Raw genomic sequence first — 23735 nt, 5'->3', positions numbered from 1 at the left:
GCAGCAGCAGAGTATCACACGCTTCTTGATTAGACCAGGGTTCGAGCCCATGCCCACCAAATTCGGAGGATGCGGAAAGGTCAGTGAATGACCACCGCATATCCCCAGAGCAATGTGGCCTTAGTTGCTAATGCTCCCAAAAACCAAATAACAAACAAACATATGAAAGCAAAATCCTTTCCATTACTCTTGACAGTAGTTATGTTTTTAATTGAATTCTACATTAGAACACTGTGATCACTGCCACTCAGTGAGTCTTTTACCTGCAGATTCCTAATGCATAAAGAATTACTGCCGATAACCAGATCAAGTGTATTGCTTCCTCTTGTTGCCTTTCTAGATCAGTATGATGAGGAAAAGACCAAACCCTCCAGCACATGACAGCATGACGAAACAAATGGCCCTCAGTCCCCAGTGGCTTTCACTCCCCCTCTTACGGCAGCGAGGGGATCAGAGTGGAAGCAGAGGGTGCTAAGAATCTCCGGTTACAACCAGGCTGCCATGCATGGAAACTGAACTTGGCCTGTTACACCGTAAGATTGCTCATTGGTGAAGACAGGATATTAGAGCTGGAAAAAGAATTAGAGTTTCAATGTGAATTGGAATATCATCGGTTTGGCTGAAACAAGAAAAGAAATGAATCACTTATAAGTTTATCAAGTGGAAATCAGCTGTATACCAATGGAAACGGTGAAAGGAGCAAAGTGGAGTTGGCTTTCTGGTCCATAAAGATATAAAAAACAACATTTTGGAATTCAAAGGTACATCACCAAGGGTGTCAAGACTACTACTCAGGATTTCTAAGAGGTACAAGCTAAAGGTTATAATGATTTATACACCAACATCGACCCATGATGATGAAGAGGTTGAAGAATTGTACAGCGGAAATTGAGAGTCTTCTAGATGAGCAGAAAACCCACTACACTATCATTATGGTGGACTTCAATGCTAAGGTTGGAAAGAGATAAAACAGCACAGAAAGGGGAACTATAGGAAATTTTGGAATTGGTGAAAGAGGTGAAAGACTTGTGGAATTTGCAGAATCGCAAGGATTGTCAGTAATAAACACTGTTTCAAGAAAAGGGTGGACAGAAAGTGGATATGGAAGAGCCCAAATGGATTAACAACTAATGAAATCGACTTCATCCTCACTAACGGAAGATATATCGCGAATGATGTTACCTTTCTGAACAAGGTAAATATTGGAAGTGATCACAGAATGGTAAGATGCACGCTTGATATAGATATAAGAAAAGAAAGGAAAAAACAGACTCGAGTAAATAATACAAAGGTCTTTGAGATAACAGAAGAGGAGAAAAAGCAGTATGTACTCGAACTTAAGAGCAAGTTTGAGCTTCTGCAGACTGCTCAGGACCAAGATATCGACAAGGAATATTACAACTTTCTGAAAGTGATAAAGCCTAAGAAACCTACAGGTAAAAAGAAATCAAAAGAAAAAATTAGTTGGACTTTCAGTGAAAGGGATAAAATTGTGTTAGAAAGAGAAAGCATAAGAACCTTTTGTGATTAGCTACATCGAGAACTTGGTTGTGCAGTTAGTGACTTAGCAAAAGCTTTATGCAATTTAGATGACATTAAACAACAAAAAAATGAAATTTCTAAAGAATTAAAGGAATTGAGGTATTAGTTTTAAATTTTTGCTATTTGCTTTGATTTTCAGTGTTTTGTAACTTATTGATAAGGATTTAAAGAAACTTCAGAGTGAAATATATGAATGGTTAGCTGTAGTGAGAAATTTCATGCTTAACCAAAGGTACTGTTGGCACCTAATTTTGCTATGATGAACTGAAGACGACAAATGAAAAGCAAGATGAACACTGACATGAAGAAAATTGAGTATACTAGTTAAGCAATGCCATTAGAAAGAGACTCAGAGAGGACATAAGATTTAACACAAGAAAGGTAGAACAAGCAATTAAGGGAAAAGAAAGGACTTCAATCAGCACCAATGAGCAGTAATACAGAAAGACAAATGATACTGAAACTGAAAAATAGCGATGATGCACTTATAAATAGCAAAGAAGGCACAATTCAAATAACAGAAGACTACTATAGAGAATTATACAAGGAGCGAGGGAATGATGCCAGCAGTGGGGAAGATGGTTCGCATATTAGTAACACATACGACATACTCGATATCCTTCCTGATGAGGTAGAACATGTGTTGAAGATGAAGTTACCGTAGAGTTGTTAAAATTCGGAGGAAGAGACATGACACAAAAACTGGCAAGGCTCTTCACAAAATGCATTAGAAAGGGTGTGATGCCTAAGAAGTGGAATAATGCAATCATAGTTTTCTGCATAAGAAAGGAGATAAATCAGAAATTATCCCACATCTACAAGAAATTATACCACATAATCAGAAATTATCCCACACCTACAAGTTGTTCACAAGGGTCATTACTAACAGATTAGAAAGAATACTTGATGAGAATCAACCGAAAGAGCAAGCTGGCTTTAGGACAGGATTCTCAAATATGGATCACCTTCACGTAATATCACAGCAAATGGAGAAAGCAAATGAATATAAAATAACATTATGCCTGACATTTGTGGATTATGAAAAGGCATTTGACTCCGTACAGCATGAGGCAATGTTTCGGGCATTGGAAACAAAGGCATAGATTCCCTGTATATTATGATTTTGAAGAAAATATATGAAAACACTACCTCCTTTATTAGACTAGTCAAAGACAGTAGGAAATTTAAAATTGAGAAAGGAATTCGACAAGGAGACATATCTCTGAAGTTGTTTACTGCACTGCTGCCTTTGAAGAAGCTTTCAGAAGATTAGACTGGTCGCAGAAAGGAGTCGATGTGAATGGAGAGTACCTAAACCATTTATGATTTGCAGATGACATTGTGGTCATAAGCCACGATCCCAAAGAATTACAGGAAAATCTTAATCAGTTATGCAGAGTTAGTAAGGATTTTGGACTAAAGATGAATATGGCTAAAACCAAAGTAATGATAAACAAGTATGCCACAGAAATGGATATAATGATTGAAGGAGCAGTAATTGAAAAGGTGGATTCATATACTTATCTGGGACAAGGCATTAGCTGTAATAATGATAAATGGCTGGAAGTCAAGAGAAGAATAAATTTTGGATGGATAGCATTCAGGAAATATAGTCACATACTGAGGAGCAATATCCCAATTTGTCTGAAACCAATGTATACTTCCTACCATGACTTATGGAAGAGAAGCTGAGAACTACACAGCGAAGAATGGAATGAATTATATTGGGAATCAGACTGTTAGATAAGAAGAGAAACACGTGGATTAGGCAGCAAACTCAATTAAAGGACATTCTTATCAGAACTAAAGAACTAAAATGGTCTTAGGCAAGGATACATAGCTCAAAGATATGATGACAAATGGATTAAGAAAATAACAGAATGGTACCCAATAGGAGCTAGAAGAAAACCTGGAGGACAATGACGGAGATGGACGGATGAAATTCATGAGTTTGTGGGTAGTAAATGGATGGCCATTGCACAAAACAGAAGGAACTGGAAAGTTGCTGGAGAGGCCTTCATCTTGCAGTGGATTGAAAATGGCTGATGATGTTGTTGCCTCTTTAACATGATGCTGTAGAAAACAGTCATCCAAGAAATCCACAAAACCCCCTGCTAGTGTACGAGTGACCAATCCATAAATTCCAGTTAAAGTCTGAAAAGTTAAAATCCCCCAATATGAGACATTCTGATTTTCTGGCCCTCTCTGTTTCCCTGTCTGTAGCTGTTTGGTATACCCATCACAGTCTTTAGGCCTATAATACACTCCTACTTTCAATTTTGTTTTTCCAGAGCTTATATCTCACCAAACTGACTCAGCATTGCACTCGTCACCCATGACAACTGGATGCACTGCCATAGATTTAATATCCTTCTTAACTAAGAGCATAACCTTTCCATCAAATTTATCAAATTTGATTAATTTCATCACATTTATTAACAATGCTCCTAGCATTAGTGTACATGCAAGTATACATGCATGTGTTCTTACTCTTAGTTAACCTAACACAGCCCATGTGTTCATTTGTTCCATGATGATCCACAGCATGGCCTGAAATCCCAGACACCTTGCTTTCCAGGCTGCTGCATGTACCAATAGTAGCAATGCAAGAATCACTTTCAACTCTGCCTGCAGCTCTAGTTAAACTATTAGGCTACTACTCATTCCAATAGAAGCAGTGCATGAATCACTTTCACCTCTGCCTGTGGCTATTGTTAATCTATTAGTCCGTGTATCCCACCAAGCTAGCAGTTTTCCGACCACCTCTTTCACTGCCTTCATAGCATCAGCAAATATTCTTGCATCCCTGCTATTCAAGGGCATCCCATCCCTGTAAACGCCTATCTTAGGACTAGGCATGTGCCTAGTGCCTGTACTTATTTGATGGAGTCCATAAATGGCAGTGGACACAGCCAAAATCAGTGATATCCAGTAGCGTAATGACAAGCTTGATTGCTTGTTTCTTATAAAATTTGTAAATAAAATACTTTCAAATTGTAATGTAGCCAAAATGTCAAAATTCTAGTCAAAATGCATATCCACCGATTTGTATACAGATTTGTATATATATTTCCATAGAAATATATGCAGATTTATTTGCTTTTTTATATTGATTGTGTAGTCCTAATTTTCCAAGGGCCCCCTAAGTCCTATTTTTTTACTATTAAAGTTGGATATTTCGTAAACATTTTTACCTCCAGGGCTGAATTTATTGACAAGGCTTTCATCATATACTCCCTCCTATCGTATCTGGGCAGAATTGCAGACATTTTCAAATTCAACCCTAACTTGCAACTTTTTTTCAACATTGACCTGTACTTTTTAAGTAAGTCTGCGGATCTCCTACTCTTAATTGTCATTAGTGCCAATGTGTACAACAATATCACCCTTTGTGCCCTTAAAAGATATCTGTTCTACGTCATCAACTTTTGCCCCTGGCAGACATATCTTGGTCTTATTCCACCTATCCATTTTGCACAAAATATTTCCCATTTCCCTGACAGTAGAGTCACTGACAATTACTAACTTCTGTGGGACCAGCGCATTCTGCCATGAAGTTGCCTTTGTGTTGCCTGATGCACAAGGCTGAGCTCTGGTGTTGAGTTGGGGAGCTGAGAGTTTGATGGGCTCCCCCATTTCAGTTTATTCAGGAGCATCTACCCTACTCTTCAAACTCTGAAAGACACCCATCAGATGCTGAGTTGACACCTGATTTCTTGACACTGTGCACCTGGCACAAACAAAGACATCCTCCCTGGCTAGATCATGTCCTGTTCCAGAAAGTCTGCAAACATTTCAGAAGTTGCACATTTTTTTAGGCTGTGATGCATTGGAGAATCACCTCCTCAAGTCACAGCACTCCTGCTACTTTGTGCATGTTGCTTTGCTGCTCTAGTCAGGGCCACGATTTCCATTTAAATACAATTTAATTGATTAACAAGAAAGTCAATGAGTAATAAATTTAATTGATTAATTGACATTACTACATTAAGCCAATAGATTTGTAAATGCAGTCATATGTATTTCACAATCTAGTTTTGTGTTACATCTTATGCTGTCAAGTTCAAGGTATACGTTACGCTATACTATAACGATTGCAATGTTAAATGAATTACAGTGAAACTTCCCTTTAACGGACAGCCATGGGGAACGAAAATGTGTCCATTAGAGAGAAGTGTCCGCTAACAAGAAGTCTGAGGGAGGAAAAAAATTAGAAAGAAAGAAAAATCGTTAAACGTTTAATGTAAAATTAAATTAAAATATATACAGATTTTGAAAAATATTTTTGTAAATAATATACATACAATTGTGCTATGCATATTATGACTTTATCTTAAGAAAAATACATACAGTAATCACTTATTTTCTTCTGCACCTTCTTCCGGCTGATAATTTTGTTTTCAACATTTGTTTGGAGTGAAGAAACCATCGAAAGTCCTTCAGTATCTTCTTCAGCGGCGAAAAACATTTTTAAACGATTGATTTGTATGAGCGCTTCTTCTATTTTCATCGGTGGTTCGTCGTTAATATGTTCTTCGACAGAATGACCTCCTTCCATTTCTTCATCCTCATGAGGAACGTCTTGAAAAATATCGATGATAATGTCGTTGATATCTAGAGCACCATCTTCTGTAGTGAGGTTTGAGTCTATATCTTTTTAGCCAGGGTCACTTGTAGCAGAAGTATCGTACATTATCAATAGATGTTGAAGTTCTTGTTTTTCTTGGTGCTCCACATTGCTGTTCACAACTTCAATTTTTGCGTTTGAGAAGCCAGACTTTACAAAACAGTTCACGACAGTTTGTTTTCTAATTGCGTTTACTGAAGAGGAAATCCATTGAATCACATCTAGGATGCTGATTTTCTTTGCAAGGTCACTCGCACATGTTACATCGTTCATGTTTGCAATGAGATGTCTTAAAACACGTTTTCTGTAGTGAAGTTTAAAATTTTTTATTATCCCTTGATCCAAGGGCTGACACTCGGCAGATGTGTTTGGTGGCAGAAAAATGATTTGAATGTTGGACAATTCAATGTGCGGGTGAGATCCAGCATTATCCATGAAAAGAATAATTTTTCTGTTTTGAAGAATCGTGTTTTGGTCAAAGTGACTTATCCATTCACTCATGATATCTCGTGTCATCCACGCTTTTTTATTAGACTTCCAGTCAACATCCAAAAGATTCAACTTTATGCCCTTGAAACAACAAGGATTTTGTGGGTTTCCTATAACAAGAGGTTGTTCAAAGTCTCCCAGCATATTTGTACACAATAGTACAGTCAAGTGTTCCTTAGAAATTTTTCCGCCCTGGCACTTTTCGTTTTTTAGACTCATTGTTTTTTCAGGAAGAGTTTTAAAAAACAACCCTGTTTCGTCACAGTTGTAAATATCCTTAGCTTCAAAATCACGAAATAAATCTTCCAATTTGACGGTCCATTCTGTTACAACCCCAGTATCAACAGATCCACCTTCACCACTTACGGTTTTCCAAGAAATTTTATGCCGAGTTTTGAACTTGTCTAGCCATCCCACAGAAGCTTTGAACTCATTTACTCCCATAGATTTCGCAACCTCCAAAGCTTTTTCCCTAATAATAGGCCCATTAATGGGAATTTTTTTAGCACGTGCGCGACAAATTTGAAGTCCAACAGTTTTCGGGAATGATTTTTGAACCTGATCATTTCCGTGTTGCCAAAATTGTTTGAGCAGTTCATTTTTTTTCTTTAGGATGTCGCTTACCTGCGTCTTCCTGATTTTGAATTTTGCAGTGAGATTGCGAACACTATTTTTTTGCCGATCATATGCATTAATGAGTTTGACTTTATCTTTTAAAGTTAAATGTTTACGAGAAGACATTGTGCACTTCACACGACACTGAACAAAACTGAAAACAAACTGAAAATACGAAAGGCCGACCATATTCCCCCCCCCCTGCACACACTGAATTCATCAGGTTTTACACGTGCCTTAAAATTCTTGAAAAAGGGTTTAGAACCGCGACGTAAACCTTGATAAAATTCAGAGAATCGGAAATAGAAAATAAACACACGATTGAGGCAATACGTGGAAGAAACGTTCCTACAAAAAAGGCCGTGAGCTCGCCCGCTGTCCGTTATGGGGAGATCAAATTAAGTGCTAATCTAAACGAAACAGTGCAGATTGCCTGTCCGCGTCCGTTACAGAGAATGTCCGCTAGACAGAAGCTGCAAACATGTTAAAACCAATGGAGGTGAGTTGGGGAATTTGAAAATGTCCGTTGTAGAGAGATGTCCGTTAACGAGAGGTGTCCGTTAGGAGAAGTTTCACTGTATATCCTTGCTAAAAAGTGAAAATTCCTTAGGTAAACACAAAAATATATATATGCCCAACAAGTGATTAGAACCTTCGAGCTACTTATTTATCACAATTAAATTTGTACTATTCCTCTGCATTACTCGTTACATGCTACAATATTGCACCAAAACACCAATACAATAGTGGCGAGTCGTAACACTAGCTAAATTTAAAAATAAGCTAATGAACATGACTATGTGTAAAACAATTTAATATATATATATTAATATTATATATTTATATAGAGCAGGCCCCTGTTGTAATGCGGTTCGCTTTATGCTGATTCGCTACAACGCTGTTCTTATATTATAACCAGTATCTGACTATAACGCTGTCACAGATCACTATAACGCTCTTTTACAGATTGCATTTTTGGCATATTTAACAAAATCGTTTCATTTGATGGAGTCGATAGCTTGAAAATGAATAGCAAAACAGCATTAAAACGTTTCCCACGCCGATTTGAGAAATTTTCCCACGCTCGGTGAAGTTTTCTCGCATGCTAATTTAATTGCAGTACAGTGACTTGTTACGTAGTTCCGAGATCAACATTTTAAAAAATGATCAAGTATATTGCTTGTAATATTTGCGTTATATGCATTTATCCGACGTCTAGTCATCACTCAGTAAAGTCTAGACATCGTGCATAACGGACAGTTTATTTGAACATTGTATCATAATTAATGCAACCAATGCAGTTACATTTTCAAAGAGTTAATAATGACCGATAAGAATGAAAAAGCAATGTCTGGGTGCAGTACGAAGACTATAAATGTAAGAAAAGGACTGAATTTGAAAATTAAATTAGACATTTTGAAGCGAATCAATTCTGGTCAACGACAAGCAGATGTGTGCCATAATTTAAGACTTGCAACTTTAACTGTAAGAACAATTATAAAAAAATAAAGAATTAATTTTAGCAGTGGGAAAGATAGCTGTTCCACTGCAAGCAACTAGAACTAGGCCGGCTATTAGGATTGAAATGGAAAGACTTAAATAATTTTATTGAAGATAATTTTCCAATGTAGAATTCAGTTAAGTTAAATATTAAAAAAAAAAAAAAAAAAAAAAGAGAGAGAGAGAGAGAGAGAGTTTAGCCAATATGATGATCTGAAGAAAACTCGCCTTAAAAAAAAAAAAAAAAAAATGTGGAACCATTTAAAACTGGTAAGGGCTGGTTGAATAGATTTAAAATCCAGGGAGAAGCCACTAGTGCAGATCAAGGAGCCGAAACTGTCAAAAAAGAACTTGTTAAAATTATTGAAGAGGGGTATTATGTCTTATACTTCTCAACAAGTTTTTAACATAGATGAAGCAGGACTTTTGTGGAAACGAATGCCTAAAAGAAGTCTCATATTGAAAGAAGGAAAAACATGCCAGATTTCAAAGCGGCGAAGGATCAGTTGACTTTATTATTGGGTGGTAACGCTGCGGGGGATTTAAAATTAATATCCCTTTTAGTTTATTTGGAAGAGGACCAAAGTTCAACCCAAAATCGACACATTTTTCTTGATTAAATTCATCAAATTAAATTCATTATTTTAATTGGAATTTTAAGTTTAATTTTCATACGTAAGTATTACGTAAGTTACCACATAATTATATACGTATGTAATGCAGAATATTTTATATGTACAAATATTTGAATATTAAATATTTTGACCTACATTTGTGCATATTTTCACTACCGTTTATTATTGATTAGGAAATATCCTATGGCACCGACCGCAACTCACAAATACATATGCTACCTTATGGGAATGCGGCGCTCGCTTAGCGTGGATTCACTTAGCGCTCTGTTTTTCCAGAACAAATTATCAGCATTAAGTGTGGGTCACCTGTATATTAATATTATATTATATATTTATATATATTAATATTTATATTATATATATAGCTTTCTACACATTACAATAATTTTCCTTAAACTGTGGTAAAACAAGCTTCTGTTTTAGATCATGATCATGCTAGATAAACCTTGTACATGGTGCTCTATTTGTCTAGCATGACCTGCAGTACCATTCTTGATTTATTTTATGTAATGTATTCATATCTGAGATAAGGACACGCACAGTGTCAAAAGCTTCTGTAAGTATTTTATTTATTTTTTTTCAAAAGAAGAAAGTGCAGCGAGCATGAGGCCAAGCCTCCTAGTTAATATTAGTCAAAGAGACGTTAAAAATTTCCAAAAAACTTAGCTGTGCGCACAAGCATAAAATTCTGCATTCTGGCACTTATTTTGTAACGATATGTGTGATGCAATTAATTTTTTTATTGTAATAATATTTGGAGATGTTAAAATTCTTTTATATGTACCACTAGATCGAAGTTTGTTTTTAATTTTTAATAGTCTGCTGCCTTATCTATAAGCATAATTATGAAGTCTTTTTGTAAATCTAGTAATTAATTTTTAATTGGTTGAAGGTTATGATTACTATTGTTGTGATCATTAGGTTATAATTTTGAATAGTTCTCAATTTTACGAGTTAATTCTTTCCTAGCGCGTGCTCGTAAAGCGGGAATTTTTTCCCATAGACATATGGTTAAAAATAGGGGTTACGTTCTCAACGATGAAATTAGTTAGTTAATTAGTTTGTTTAAACAATGATTGATTTATCGAAAGAAATGAAAACGTAGCCTGTAAAATCAAGCAAATTATAATAATAGAGAAATTATTTATGACTTACAAATGTTAAAGAATGTTTATTCTTCACCTGAATTCTTAAATGCACACTCGTTGATCACTCATTATTGGCTCGGCATGCATTGGTTTGTTGCACAAGGAGTCATCTTCTTCAGAAATGTTTCAAGAGGCATTTGTTTCCAAGATAATCAATCTCCTCTTTTAATTATAAATTTCACAATTGCATGCATAAGAATTTTTTAATGGCACACCCAAATTGCAACTAACACAATTCGCATGGAGTAACAAGTTTATGAAGCTTAAAAAAAAGGAATGAAGAAAAGATTCTGAAAATTTTTTTATGTTTTTATGCGATTGAATATTTCAGTAAAGGGGAAACACATTTCACCATAATAACGTAAAAAACCACACAATTCCAGCTATCGGTATTTTCGCAAATGCAAGATCGAGTTTACTACCCATTTATAATTGCTTGCAGAAGTAACAGAAAAGCCCAATAAACCGGAAAGTGCAAATTGTTTTTATCGTTTTATGGTAGTGACCTCCAGAAATCTGCTTTAGAAAAATATCACAAAGGCATTCAAAATTGATTCTTATAACAGAACATATGATTACGAGGAAAGTGTAGTGCATTTTAATGATTTGAATTGGTAATTAGTACAATTTACAAACCACGCTTATGACCTTTTATATGGCCTTAAGGTCACACTCGTGACCTTAAAAATGACATTTTAGAGAGATAAATAGCTTAGTTATACAGCGAAAATTTCAACTTCCGAGATGTTGAAACGAATTATTAAAAAACAATGTGTTATTGGGTTTACATTACGGTATTTTAACGATATGATGGTGTCTTTGGAACTGATTAATATTGTAAAGCAGGGAACACTGTATTGTATAGTGTTTGGAATGTGGTATTTATGAATGTTTACCCTTCATTTTTTGTAATTAGTGTTATTATTTTCGATTTTGTTGATACTTGGGAAAAAAAACCTTGTAAACCCAGGAACTCGTAAAGCGAGAACTGCCTGTATATCTGAGTATTTTTTACTTATTTCTGAGAATATGGTGTTACTCCACATGTGGTAGATTGCATCTGTGTTGCCTTTCTATGCCATTGTTATATACAATTGCAAATACACTCGATATGAAGTGCTGGTCAAGACATCAGAGGCTGATATCGTTGGGATATCAGAGATGTGGTGTCACACAGACATAAGGAATGCAGAATTTAAATTTGGGGAGTACGTGTTTGTTTGTTTGTTATTTGGTTTTTAGGAGCATTAGCAACTAAGGCCATATTGCTCTGGGGATATGCAGTGGTCATTCCCTGACCTTTCCGCATCCTCCGTGTTTGGTGGTCACAGGCTCGAACCCCAGTCTAATCAAGAAACGTGTGCTACGCACTGCTGCTCCTGCCCACCTGGCTATGGAGGTGCCAGGGGAGTACATGTACAGAAAGGACAGACACAATAGGAAGGTATTAGGTATTAGGCTGTTAGTTAAGAAACAAACAGACAGAAGAGACTGCTTCTGTTAACAAGCACAGAATTATAGGTTAGGATACACTTAAATAGAGAGGATGCAAGAATATTTTCTGATGCTATAGAGGCAGTGTTAGGTGGGTCAGAAAACTGCTAGCTTGCAGGGGGAATTCACGGACTAATAGATTAACAGTAGCTACAGGCAGAGGCGAAAGTGATTCTTGCACTGCTTCTATTGTAATGAGCAGCAGCATAGAAAACAAGTGCAGAGGATTTCAAGAACTGATGGGAGTCATCATGGAACAAGTAAATACATGAGCTGTGTAAGGGTAAATAACTGAGTAAGAACAAGTGCATGTACACCAATACTCGGAGTACAGCAAAGAAATTTAATGAATTTTTGAAGTAAGTGCTGGCCAAGATGTCACAGACGAAGATTGTTGGGCTATCAGAGTTGTGGTATTTTGAATTTGGGGAATACAATATGTAAAGAAACGACAGGAAGGAAGGCGTTATGCTGTTAGTTAAGAAACAAAATCTAATGCAGTGCAACAATGAGTCAATTTGGTTGACATGAGCACAGGGAAAGCAAAAATGAGAGTAGAAGTGTTTTATAGGCCTAATGACTCTGATGAGTACTGTGAATAACTGTACAAGAGAAATAGAGTGGACCAGTAAATCAGATTGTCTTATAATGGGGGATTTTAACTTCTCAGATATATACTGGAATTTGTGGATTTATTGGGTGATTGTTTTCTACAGCAGCATGTTTGAGAGGCAACCAGAGGGAGTAATACTCTTGATCTGATTATCAGTAGTGATGCTTCATGCATTAAGAATCTGCAGATAAAGGAACCACTAGGTGGCAGTGATCGCAGTGTGCTGATAAGGGATTTACTCAAAGATGTAACTACCATCAGGGTTAAAGGGAAGAGTTTTTGCTTTAATAAAGGTAACTACAGTGGTCTCAGACAGTTTTTAAATTCTATACACTGGCACCAACTGATGAATTTTAACAACAGCAAATTCTAAATGAGAAGCATTCAAGGAATTAATCTTGGAAGCTTCTAGGCTTTTCACACCAGCTAAGAAATACTGTTCAAGGTTTAGGCCTAAATGGATGTCATACGAACTAATGAGACTCGACGTTAGAGAAGAAAAATGCATGTGATGTGTATAAATTTTCAGGCAACACAGAAGCCTATGGTAGAAGCCTATGCCAGTCTATAATCAAGTCACAAAGGAGGTTAGGCAAGCAAAGGCAGATTATGAGAAATCTTTCGCAAAAGATGCAAAGAAAATCAGCAAACACTTCTTTACTTATGTAAACTCTAGAAGGAAGGGGATGAATCAGATTGGTCCACTTGATATCGATAGTTTGACTGTTGATGATCCTGCTCAGGTAACTGACAAACTGAATGAGTATTTTGCATCTACATTCACACATAAGGAATTGTATAGGGACGTGGAGGCCAGAAGTTTATAAAACACTGAAAAAAAAAAAAAGGTAAAGTGCAGCCATTATCAACCCACTGCAGGATGGAAGCCTCCTCAACAATTCATGCTGAGGGAAATGGACCATAATCTGCCACGCTGGTCCAGTGCGGGTTGGCAGATCGACCGTATTCAGCAGTCAGGGGATTGAACCCCTGTCTACTCAAAGAGCGTGTTCTACTGCACTCCCGCTCCTGACCACTCGGCTGCGTATAAAACATTAACAGTGAGCTAAATTATTTTGTAATAATTGAGAGAAAAGTGGAGAAGAAATTGTTGAAGTTAAACATAAGAAATGCACCTGGCGTGATGGGATCTATCCAATTATATTAAGGGAGGCAGCAATGGAAGTAAGCAAATCCTTAGTCATTAATATGAGAGCTTCTTGGACTTCAGGAGAGGTCCCCATGGACTGAAGATGTGGAAATATATTTCCAATTCACAAAGGGGGATTAAAGGGTGACACAAGTAATTACAGACCTATTAGTTTAAATTCTGTTCAGGGGGAAAATAATGGAGTCGTTGGTTAAAGAAGCAATTCAGGATCATCTATACAAGACTGCAGTTATAGTTCAGACATAGCATAGGTTTGTTAAGGGAAAATCTAGCCTGATTGCTATTAGCCAGCAAGTAGTTGATTGCTGGAACAAACTTCCATTTGTTGTTGTTGCGGAAGTTGATAGCTTAAATAAATTCAATGCAGAACTAGACAAACATTTGGAATGAATGGATCAGTGAAATGGGAAGTTGTTTTTTTTTTTTTTTTTTTTTGGCTGATGCTCTATAAGCTTGCATTCTTGCATAGTGTGCCTCTACTAATGCTAATGCTAAATGAATATAGTAAACCCCCACTATTTGCGGGTGTTACGTTCCTGAGAAATGCCGCGAATACCGAAAATGCAAATACTGAGTTATGGCTCCCATAGTAATAAAGGGGTTCCGTTCCAAAGTATGAAATATATAAGAAAAACTAGTCTAAAATTTTGTCTGTGTATATATATATATATATATATATATATATATATATATATATATGTACCTTCATAATATGACTATGTACATAGGAAAATGCAAGCATAAGGCATCGAAATGAAAATAAGAAACAATTTAATATTAAATGTAATATTTATTAGAAATTTCAAACAAATCTTTCAAACCAGCGCCCTTGCTAGCTAAAAAACTTATCCCGCCAGTGCTATCACCAGTTTCGCTAAAGTGTTGATAAAGGAGTTTTGCCTTTTCACGAATGATGAGTGAACTTAACGGAATTTTATTTTGAGTTCGGTCTTCTATCCACATATTTTAAAGCTTTTTCCATTTTTTCTAATTTAACATCACGAGTTACAGAGCAAATTTTTGAAGCAATTAGTGCGTTTTCACTGACATCACGATGGATTTTTTCTTCCGATTCCTTGATTGATCGTACTGTTGACTCATTGATTTTATAATGTTTTGCCACTGAGGAGACACTTTCACCATTAGAAATTTTATCTAATAACTCAATTTTATTCGCTAATGTCATCACCTTCTTTGATATTTTCACATTTCCCTTGTTATTCGTAGCCATATTTTTGTACGGGTTAGAAGGAACTTGTCCGTAATAAAGTCACTTTCTTCCGTTAACACACTCGAAAAAGTCTGCAAAACGGGTGATTTATCATTTTTGTAAGCATATAAATTGATAAATTTATTCAATTTATAAGCATATAAATTAAAAGCAAACGATGAAACCTTCCATGACAAGCGCATAACACCTACTGAACAAGGATTAGCGAGAAACATCCACGCTCGCGATTTTGTCACCCCTCTCTCACCACCCACAGCGCTGTTTTGACCGGGAAAGATAATTTTAGCCATGCCCATGTTTTTTTATGGCGGAAAATGTTCATGGTGCTTTAAAATTCACATTTTTTTAGGTTTCGTTTTATGTTAAATCAGCGACCGCGAAACTGCGAATACAGATACCGCGAATAGCGGGGGTTTACTGTACTGTGATGTGGTCACAAAGGAACTGGATGCAAAAAATAATTTTGATATCATATACATGAATTTCTGGAAAGTTTTTGATACTGTTGTACATGAAAGACTGCTGTGCAAATTGGAGCATTGTGCCATTAACGGTATGTTGCTGCTATGAATAAAGGGATGGTTGAGTGGGAGAAGACAGAGAGTGGTAATCAATTGACACTACTCTTTTTGGTCTAATGTTATTAGCAGAGTCCCCAAGGGTTTGATGTTGGGACTAATTTTGTTTTCTGTATTTATTAATGGTATTGATGAAAGTATATCAGTCTTAATGTACAGTATGCTACTGCAGCAGGATGTAGAAAAGTAAGGCATATGGGCTGAGAAATGGTAATTGAAGTTAACATTGACAAATGCACAGTACTGCATATGGGTAGCAGTAACCCCAGAGTGCTGTACCAACTGTGTGGTACTATACTTAGGGTAATAGAGGATGAAAAAGACCTGGGGCAGTCAGATATGAAGCTTTTGGAGCAGTGTACACAGGTTGCCAGTGTTTGCAGTCCTTGTTTGGGGTTTGTAAACTCATTTAAAATGTTTTCCATTTTGGTCATTTTTAGCTCAGGCTTGATATTTTGGCTTTGGAAACAATGAATGCAACACCATTTTATCACTAATCAATGCAACCTTTCCAGTACAACTTAAAATGCTTTAAGTAGTTTCTTTCCATCTCCCTTCCACTTTGCTTCGCTGAGACCTATTGTATGTAGTCTGCTTCCTTTCAAAATGTCAGTAATCCTTCAGTCTTTACAGATAGGCTCAAGATGTTTAGCAATCCAGTTTGAAGTACATTTGCCACTCTGGGTCATCTGTCTTTAAAGCAGTCTGATTTTGACTATGGATTTTTTTTTATATGTTTTTGAAGTCCACTGCTGGCTAATTTAAGTTTTAACTACCCCTAAACTTACTAAAGTAAGTCTCATAATGTATAGCTGTATGTTTAATTGTTGTCTTATCCAAATTCTAAATGAATTAAATTTCCCCTAAGTGAGAAGGCAGTGTAGTGTTTCCATCCTTCATATGCTATGTTATAAAATGTCCTTCAACATCCATATTAGTATGTGTCTTTATACCTATGTATCTGCCCATATATTTAGTACAGTGGTCTGCCCATATATTTAGTACAGTGGTTGCAATCACCATTCTTCCATACCATGCAGAAAGACCTGATTTTCAATCTTGTCAAGGTGAGAGGGATATTTATGGATTATTATCACATGGCTTAGTTAGACAGTTGTGGGCATGGGTTATGTGGTTTGATCTCTGGAAGAACTTCTGAAAATTGATTGGTTTATTCATTTTACAAGTAAACCATCCATAGAATACACAGATATGGAAACAGCATTCTGACATCTTATTGTCTTAGTTCTTAACAAACACACAACATTGAAAACCTTATTATTGAACTTAAGAGCAACAATAGGTACAGGTTGACCGTCACTAATCCGGCAGCATTGGGACCTGTGGGGTGCTGGATTAGTGAGTTTGCCAGATCACCGGTGGTTATTTTAGCACATGCAGTTTAACCAACAGCTAACCATCCTACCTTTAATACATTGACTGCCAAGCTAGTTTAAGAAAAAATTCCCCAGGGGACAAAAAATATTTAGCAAATAATTTGATTAGTAATTCTAAAATAAATATTGTAATGTCAGTGTTGTCGTTTTTTTCGCTTAAACAGAGTTAAACTTCTCACAGACACACCATTGTCGAGTTTTTTCTGTTATGAACAATGTATAATGTTTGCGCTTTACACCATGAGAGGCACTTCCTTTATGCATTGGAACCATGGCTGGGGTTCTGTGGGGTTCACGTGAGCAGGCTATAATAATAAATGCAGAAAAACAAGTAGGAATGGCTTGCCAGTGTTTACAAGTTCGTGCCAATAGCTGATGCTGCAACCAACATCACCAAAACAGTAGAGGTAGGTTGGTGCACTGACCTGGAAAATTTGAAATTATGTTTGCGGAAATTATGTCTGAATTAGTGGTGGAACCAGATTAGTGATGGTTGACTTGTATAACGAAAATTTTGGGAACAAAATATTTTGGTGCGACCTCCAACTACAACCTACCGATATCACATCTTAATATTTGCTGCTGCTTTATTCTTTACTTTCAGGCAAGAGTTTTTCTTGTGTTAGTTTAAAGAATATTTATTTATAGAAATTGTTGTTTTAAGAAATGTGCCTACTCTGTAGGTATGTGAATCCTTAAAAATAATTATTAATCTCTTTTTTTTAATTTTTAATCTCTTACAGATGTCAAAGAGCAGAGGTAATGTTGTTGATCCTGTGGAGCAGATTTCAAAATATACAAGTGATGGGCTACGTTATTTTTTATTGCAAGAAGGTGTACCTCATTCTGATGGAAGTAAGTTATTTCATCTTTAAAGCAAATCTCATTTGAAGAATATATTTTGTATATCTATTAATGTCATCTTTTAAGAGGCACAAAAGGTTGGGCACAGATAATATTAAACATAGACAGTTTGAAATCCTAATTCTTAGTTAGGAGATGATGTAAACAAAAATTGACAAGAGTGGGGCTGAATATGCAAGTGTCCAGAATTTTGCCTAGGCATGATAAGAAGGAGTATAAGCATTAGCCTTATCAATCACTTCAAACCTGTAAAGATTGTGTAAGGCCCATGGTGTGGAATATTGCTCAGCATGGCTTGCACTTGTTGACAGAGGGGGACTGTTTTTGTAGAGATGGAATATACTTTTATAGAAGAGGTGCGAGATTATTTGTTGATGCCATCAGAAAGTCAGAACTCATTAGGCAACTGTTAGCATGTGTGAGGGAAATTTAGAGACAAAAATTTTATCATAGTTAATAGTATAAGCTGATTTGCTTCTTGCACTACTGGGAACTGTTCTATCTGGACAAGCAGTACTTTTCAAAATAGTAGTAGCAGGAGGTACAGTTCTTGTTTGGGTCCTGTTTTTTGTTGTCTTAGACCACATGATTTTTCATACTTAGCGTACTTTTCCAATCTAACCTTTTTCTGTGACACATCCAATTGGTAAAAATTACAGATCGGGTGTGTCATAGAAAATGATCACAATAATCACAGTTTAATAATATGAAAATTACTGATTAAAATTCATAAAAAAAATTATACAAATTATAATCAAACATGCAAATACTGTATTGTAATAATCTTATTCTTTGCTTTTTTTTGCGTGTGTATCTTTGCTTTTTTTTTGTGTGTGTTAATTTTTCTGATAACTCAGAAAAATAACTCAGTAGATAACTCAGTCGAGCCCTCCAAGCTTATTTTCATGCAACCTTGCAATATTACAGTACAGATGCATATATAATAAAAAGGTTATAAAATGTATTGTTTATTGGCTGTGACCAAACAAACTTTTTTGCTGTTTATAAAAGAAGAATTAGCCACAAGTAGACTCTTGCTGTAAAAAAAACAAATAAAAGGAATGTGAAGACCATAAAACGAAACCACTGATGATTGAATTAGTGGCTGCAGTAGACTCTCCTCTCTGCCCAGACATTTAGTCCTTTCCCTGAAAGCCACGGAAGACTATAATTACAATAGCTCCCCTGAAAGCCGCAGGACACTTTATAATTACAATAACATCTGTCAGGAACAAATTCAGTGAACCTATTCTGGCCTGTGATCTTGTTTGCTATATACAGACAAAGAATTAGTTGCAAGTAGACCGTTTGTGGGAAACACTATCAAGAGACTGTCTTTGTGAAAATGAAGGGAACACGAAAACCATAAAATGAAAATCTGGATACGTGAAATAGTGGCTTTTAGTTATGATTTGTGCAGTCAGAAATATTGCCCATTTAATTATTTTGAAAATTTTGCATCTTTTGAATTTTAGTGATTTATTTTTGCCGTGTGCCACCTAACAAGTACCACACTTGGTTGACGTGATTTTTCATGTTGTGTTTATTTGACATAAATTTATTGAATGCAGGGTTCAGTGTTGGATCCATTGTTGTTTTCTTTAATTGCTGTCCATTGCTGTATTCATTAATGATATTGATGATGTATATCAGGCTTAATGTCCAAGTTTGCAGACGATATGAAAGTCGGCAGGGTTGTTAATGACACTAATGACAGTACGCTGCTGCAACATGATCTAGAAAAGTTGAGCAGATGGGCTAAGAGGTGGCAACTGAAGTTTAACATTGACAAATGTAAAGTACTGCATATGGGAAGCAGTAACCCCAGAGTAACGTATCAATTGTGTGGTACTACACTGACAGTGGTAGAGAATGAAAAGGACCTGGGGGTATTTGTGCAGGCAGATATGAAGTTTTCTGAGCAGTGCAGACGGTCTGCAAGAGTAGCTCATGGTGTCTTGTCAATGATATACAGGAATTTTTCTAGCAGGGATAAGGAGGTGATTATTCCCTTGTATAAGGCAATGGTCATGCCACACCTTGAGTATTGTATACAGGTCTGGAGACCTCATTTTAAGAAGGATGTGGAGCTGTTGGAACGAGTACAGAGAAGGGCAACAAGATTAGTGAATGGAACAAAGGGGTGCTCTTATGAAGAAAGGCTTAAGTTTTGCAAATTACAGTGTATGGAAACTAGGCACCTGCGAGGTGATCTGATCTGATTGAGATGTATAAAGCCTTGAATGGTTTGAGCATGCTGCTGGAATTCTTTCTGTTGCTCAGAATAATTGCCTGAGAGGGCATAAATTCATATTGAGGAAACACAGTTGTAGGATAGATGTGCGGAAATTTACCTTTAGCCATCGGGTGGTTGATTGCTGGAACAAACTTCCATCTGTTGTTGTAGAAGTTGATAGCTTAAAGAGATTCAAGGGAGAACTGGACAAACATTTGGAGCGAGTGAATGGGTGAAATGAGAAGGGGTGTGTTTTTTTTTTTTTTTTTTTTTTTGGCTGATGCTATATAAGCTTGCTTTCTTGCATCATGTGCCTTTGCTAATGCTAATGGTTTGATGGAATGATTTTATTCCATCAGGGATGAAACTCACCCCAGTCACCCCCTGGATTCAACACTGAAGTAGACCCAACACAAACTGCCCTTGTATAGTCAGCTATGCTCTATAGCTAAACCAATGTGCTGAAGAGTGAAAATCACATTACTTGATGTGTCTTCTTTGTTTTTAATTCAAATAAAATTGTTTACATTCATCTCAGTAATACACTATGACAGTTCTAGACTAAACTGAGGATAGTGAACAGTATTCATATTGAGAGAAACAATTGAGTAGGCATTATTTAAATTAAGAAATAACAATATCTGAATGGTAATACTTAGTCAGATTTTAAAATCAAATTCAAAAATTTTCCATTAGCATTAGTAGAAGCATATGATACAAGAAAGCAAGCTTATATAGCATCAGCCAAAAAAAAAAACCCTTCCCATCTCACCTACCCATTCATCCTGAATAAGACCAATCATCAATCAGACCAATAATTTCATCCAGAATAAGACCAAAAAGGTCCAAGTAACAAATAATCTAAACCTAAAAATAAACAAGACCTCCCTGGTGCCTTTTATTGAAACATCTTATATATGTAATAAATTTTGAACAGTATTGGTGATGATTCATATCTTTCTAATCATAAGCAGGTACCTTTAATTCAAGCTTAGGATTATACACTTGGTACGTAAGTCGACCCTCAAATTTCAGACGATTTTATAAGGTTTTAAAGTATAAGATTTTGTATTTTTTAAAGGTACACCAGAATATTGGTGTTTTAAAGTATAAGATTTTGTATTTTTATTTATACACCAGAATATTGGTATATACAACAATGCCTTTCATGGCAAGGAGTCAGTGGTTAACAATGTATTTAGTATTAAGTTATATATACTTCTACTTTTGTCATTGAAAGCGGTTTTCTACATTTGGGTAAATAAATACTAAAAAACCCTTTACTTTTCTAAAATATTTTAGATTATACTACTACAAAGATTCTACGTCTTCTTAATGCAGAACTTGCAAATACAATGGGCAACCTTTTAAGTCGATGCACATCACCAGCAATGAACAAGGATCAGATGTTTCCATCATTTCATTACAATGTATTCCAGGAAACATGTGGATCCAGAGGACAGGAACTTATATTAAGTGTGAGAGAGATGCCAGGTATTTTATGTAGGCCTTCTTTTTTTAAACCAGAGGTGTTGTGAAATAATTTTTTATTTATATTGAATTTCTGTGTGTTTTAAATTTATATGAATTTCCCCTTATTTATTTAGCTATATAGTAAAATTAATTACTGTACAGCTAATTGATTAAACACACCATCTTATCATGTACAAAGTGTTAATTATGCTTGCATACAAGCAATTATTATTGGATTGAAGCTGAATTTTTAATAATTAACAAGTCTTGTAATATATTTGCAGTTATGCCATTGTCACCAGTACTAATACATCGATACACATCATTACTAATGATATAGGTTTATCATATAAAATATCTTAAAGCATTAGCAATGCAAGCAGGATTCAGTAATATATTCCATTGTGATCTAGTATTTGCTAAGAAAAATTTTGTAAAACTTGTTATGAATCAAGAACACAAGAGTAACACCATACTAAGTTTATAAGTCTGTTTTAGGTTTGTGAATAGCAAACACAATTAGAAGATAAGGAGCTAAATGATATTTTGAAAATAAGCAAAATTTAAGAATAATAGTAGTAATTTAAATCTTTGTCTTGACCATCTTGAAAGGCCAAGAAAGTAAATAATCCATGATTGTTTGAATGAATAATGGATCTAGTAGGATCCATTATTCATTCAAAAATTCAGTGTGGTTATTATTATTATTTGTTTTTTTTAAGAGCATTAGCAACTAAGGCCATATTGCTCCGAGAATATGCAGTGGTCATTCCCTGACCTTTCTGCATCCTCTGTATTTGGTGGTGACGGGCTCGAACCCCGGTCTAATCAAGAAGCGTGTGCTACGCACTGCTGCTCCTTCCCACCTGGCTATTGAGGCGCCAAGTGTGGTATTTCCAAAGAATTGCTGCCATATGAATCAGTATAGGACATGATTGTGAGAGTTTCAAGCCACTCCTACCAGTAACTCCAATCTAATACCGAGAGACAGGCTCCAACATTGTGACACTTGTTCCTTCAAACTTCATTTTAGAATAGGGAGTAGCATTATTAAGTAGTAATAAGTATTCAGATATTCTCAAATGTACACTTGACTGTCTAACAAGATTGGCACATAATTAGATTTATTTCTCCAAAGGAACCATTTCCGTTATTCTATAATAACAAACTCTGCACCAGTGAAGCAATATACGATATTCATTGGCAGTATGTTTAACATGTAAGATGCATGGCTTTTCTTCTGTGTAATAGTGAATGCACCTCCATACACTCCTTTTAATGCCCAGACTTTTGACCACACTGCTTGCAGATATAACTATCAGATAAATGTAGCCATCATATTTAGGAATCACCATTCACTGCATAAGCATTCTTAGTGTGCTCGATCATTTATAGATGGTTGCATTGCTGTCATTCTTCCATTTTGTGGACTTTGGAATGTTCAAGTAAATTTCAGTAGCACACAGATGATGTGGAATCCAATGATGTAGAGGATGATGTGGAATCCAATACTTTCGGAAATACTGTTAGCTGTGTATCACATATAATCTATGCAGGCTGTTGCCGATACATGAGGTGTTGATACTTTTATTCTGTTTTGAATTTTTCAGACAGTTTGGATATGCTTCCTCTGTGTTAAATTGGAGACTGGAAGAATTCTTACAATTTCCATTTGGGTGCTGAGTTTTTTTCAGCCTGCATAATTAGCATTAAATGTAGAGGAATATGATGCAAGAAAGCAAGCTTATACAGCATCAGTCAAAAAAAAAAAAAAAAACCCTTTCCCATTTCACCCATCCTTTCCCATTCATTCTAAATGTTTATCTAGTTCTGCCTTGAATTTATTTAAGGTGTCAACTTCCACAGCGACAGATGGAAGTTTCTTCCAACAATCAACTGCCCATTGGCTAAAGGAAAATTTCTACACATCTATTCGACAACTGTCGTTCCTCAATTTCAGTTTATGCCCCCTGTGTTTCTAATCTGAGCAAGAGGAAGAATCCCATCAGAATTGCGCCTGCTCAATCAATTCAGGTCTTATACACCTCAATCAGATTGCCTCATATGTGCCTAGTCTCCAGATGCCGCAATTTGCAAAAAATTAAGCCTTTCTTGGTATGAG

At 36.0% G+C, this 23735-nt stretch overlaps 1 protein-coding gene across 1 annotated transcript in view; it reads left to right on the top strand.

Annotated features, from left to right (window-relative positions):
- The window catches only part of MetRS-m (Methionyl-tRNA synthetase, mitochondrial), a 197439-nt gene that overhangs the window by 147609 nt on the left and 26095 nt on the right, over positions 1-23735 (top strand). Inside the window, exons 11-12 of the mRNA XM_090382639.1 lie at positions 17784-17895; positions 21443-21634. Coding sequence (XP_090238765.1) covers positions 17784-17895; positions 21443-21634 — 304 coding nt within the window. The remainder of the gene's footprint in view (positions 1-17783; positions 17896-21442; positions 21635-23735) is intronic.

Source organism: Mastigoproctus giganteus, chromosome 1 (assembly GCF_048544385.1).
Source record: "Mastigoproctus giganteus isolate SK-2022 chromosome 1, ASM4854438v1, whole genome shotgun sequence".
Taxonomy (NCBI): Eukaryota; Metazoa; Arthropoda; class Arachnida; order Uropygi; family Thelyphonidae; genus Mastigoproctus; species Mastigoproctus giganteus.
The sequence above is the reverse complement of the archived record's forward strand: the minus strand, read 5'-3'. Positions and strand labels throughout refer to the sequence as shown.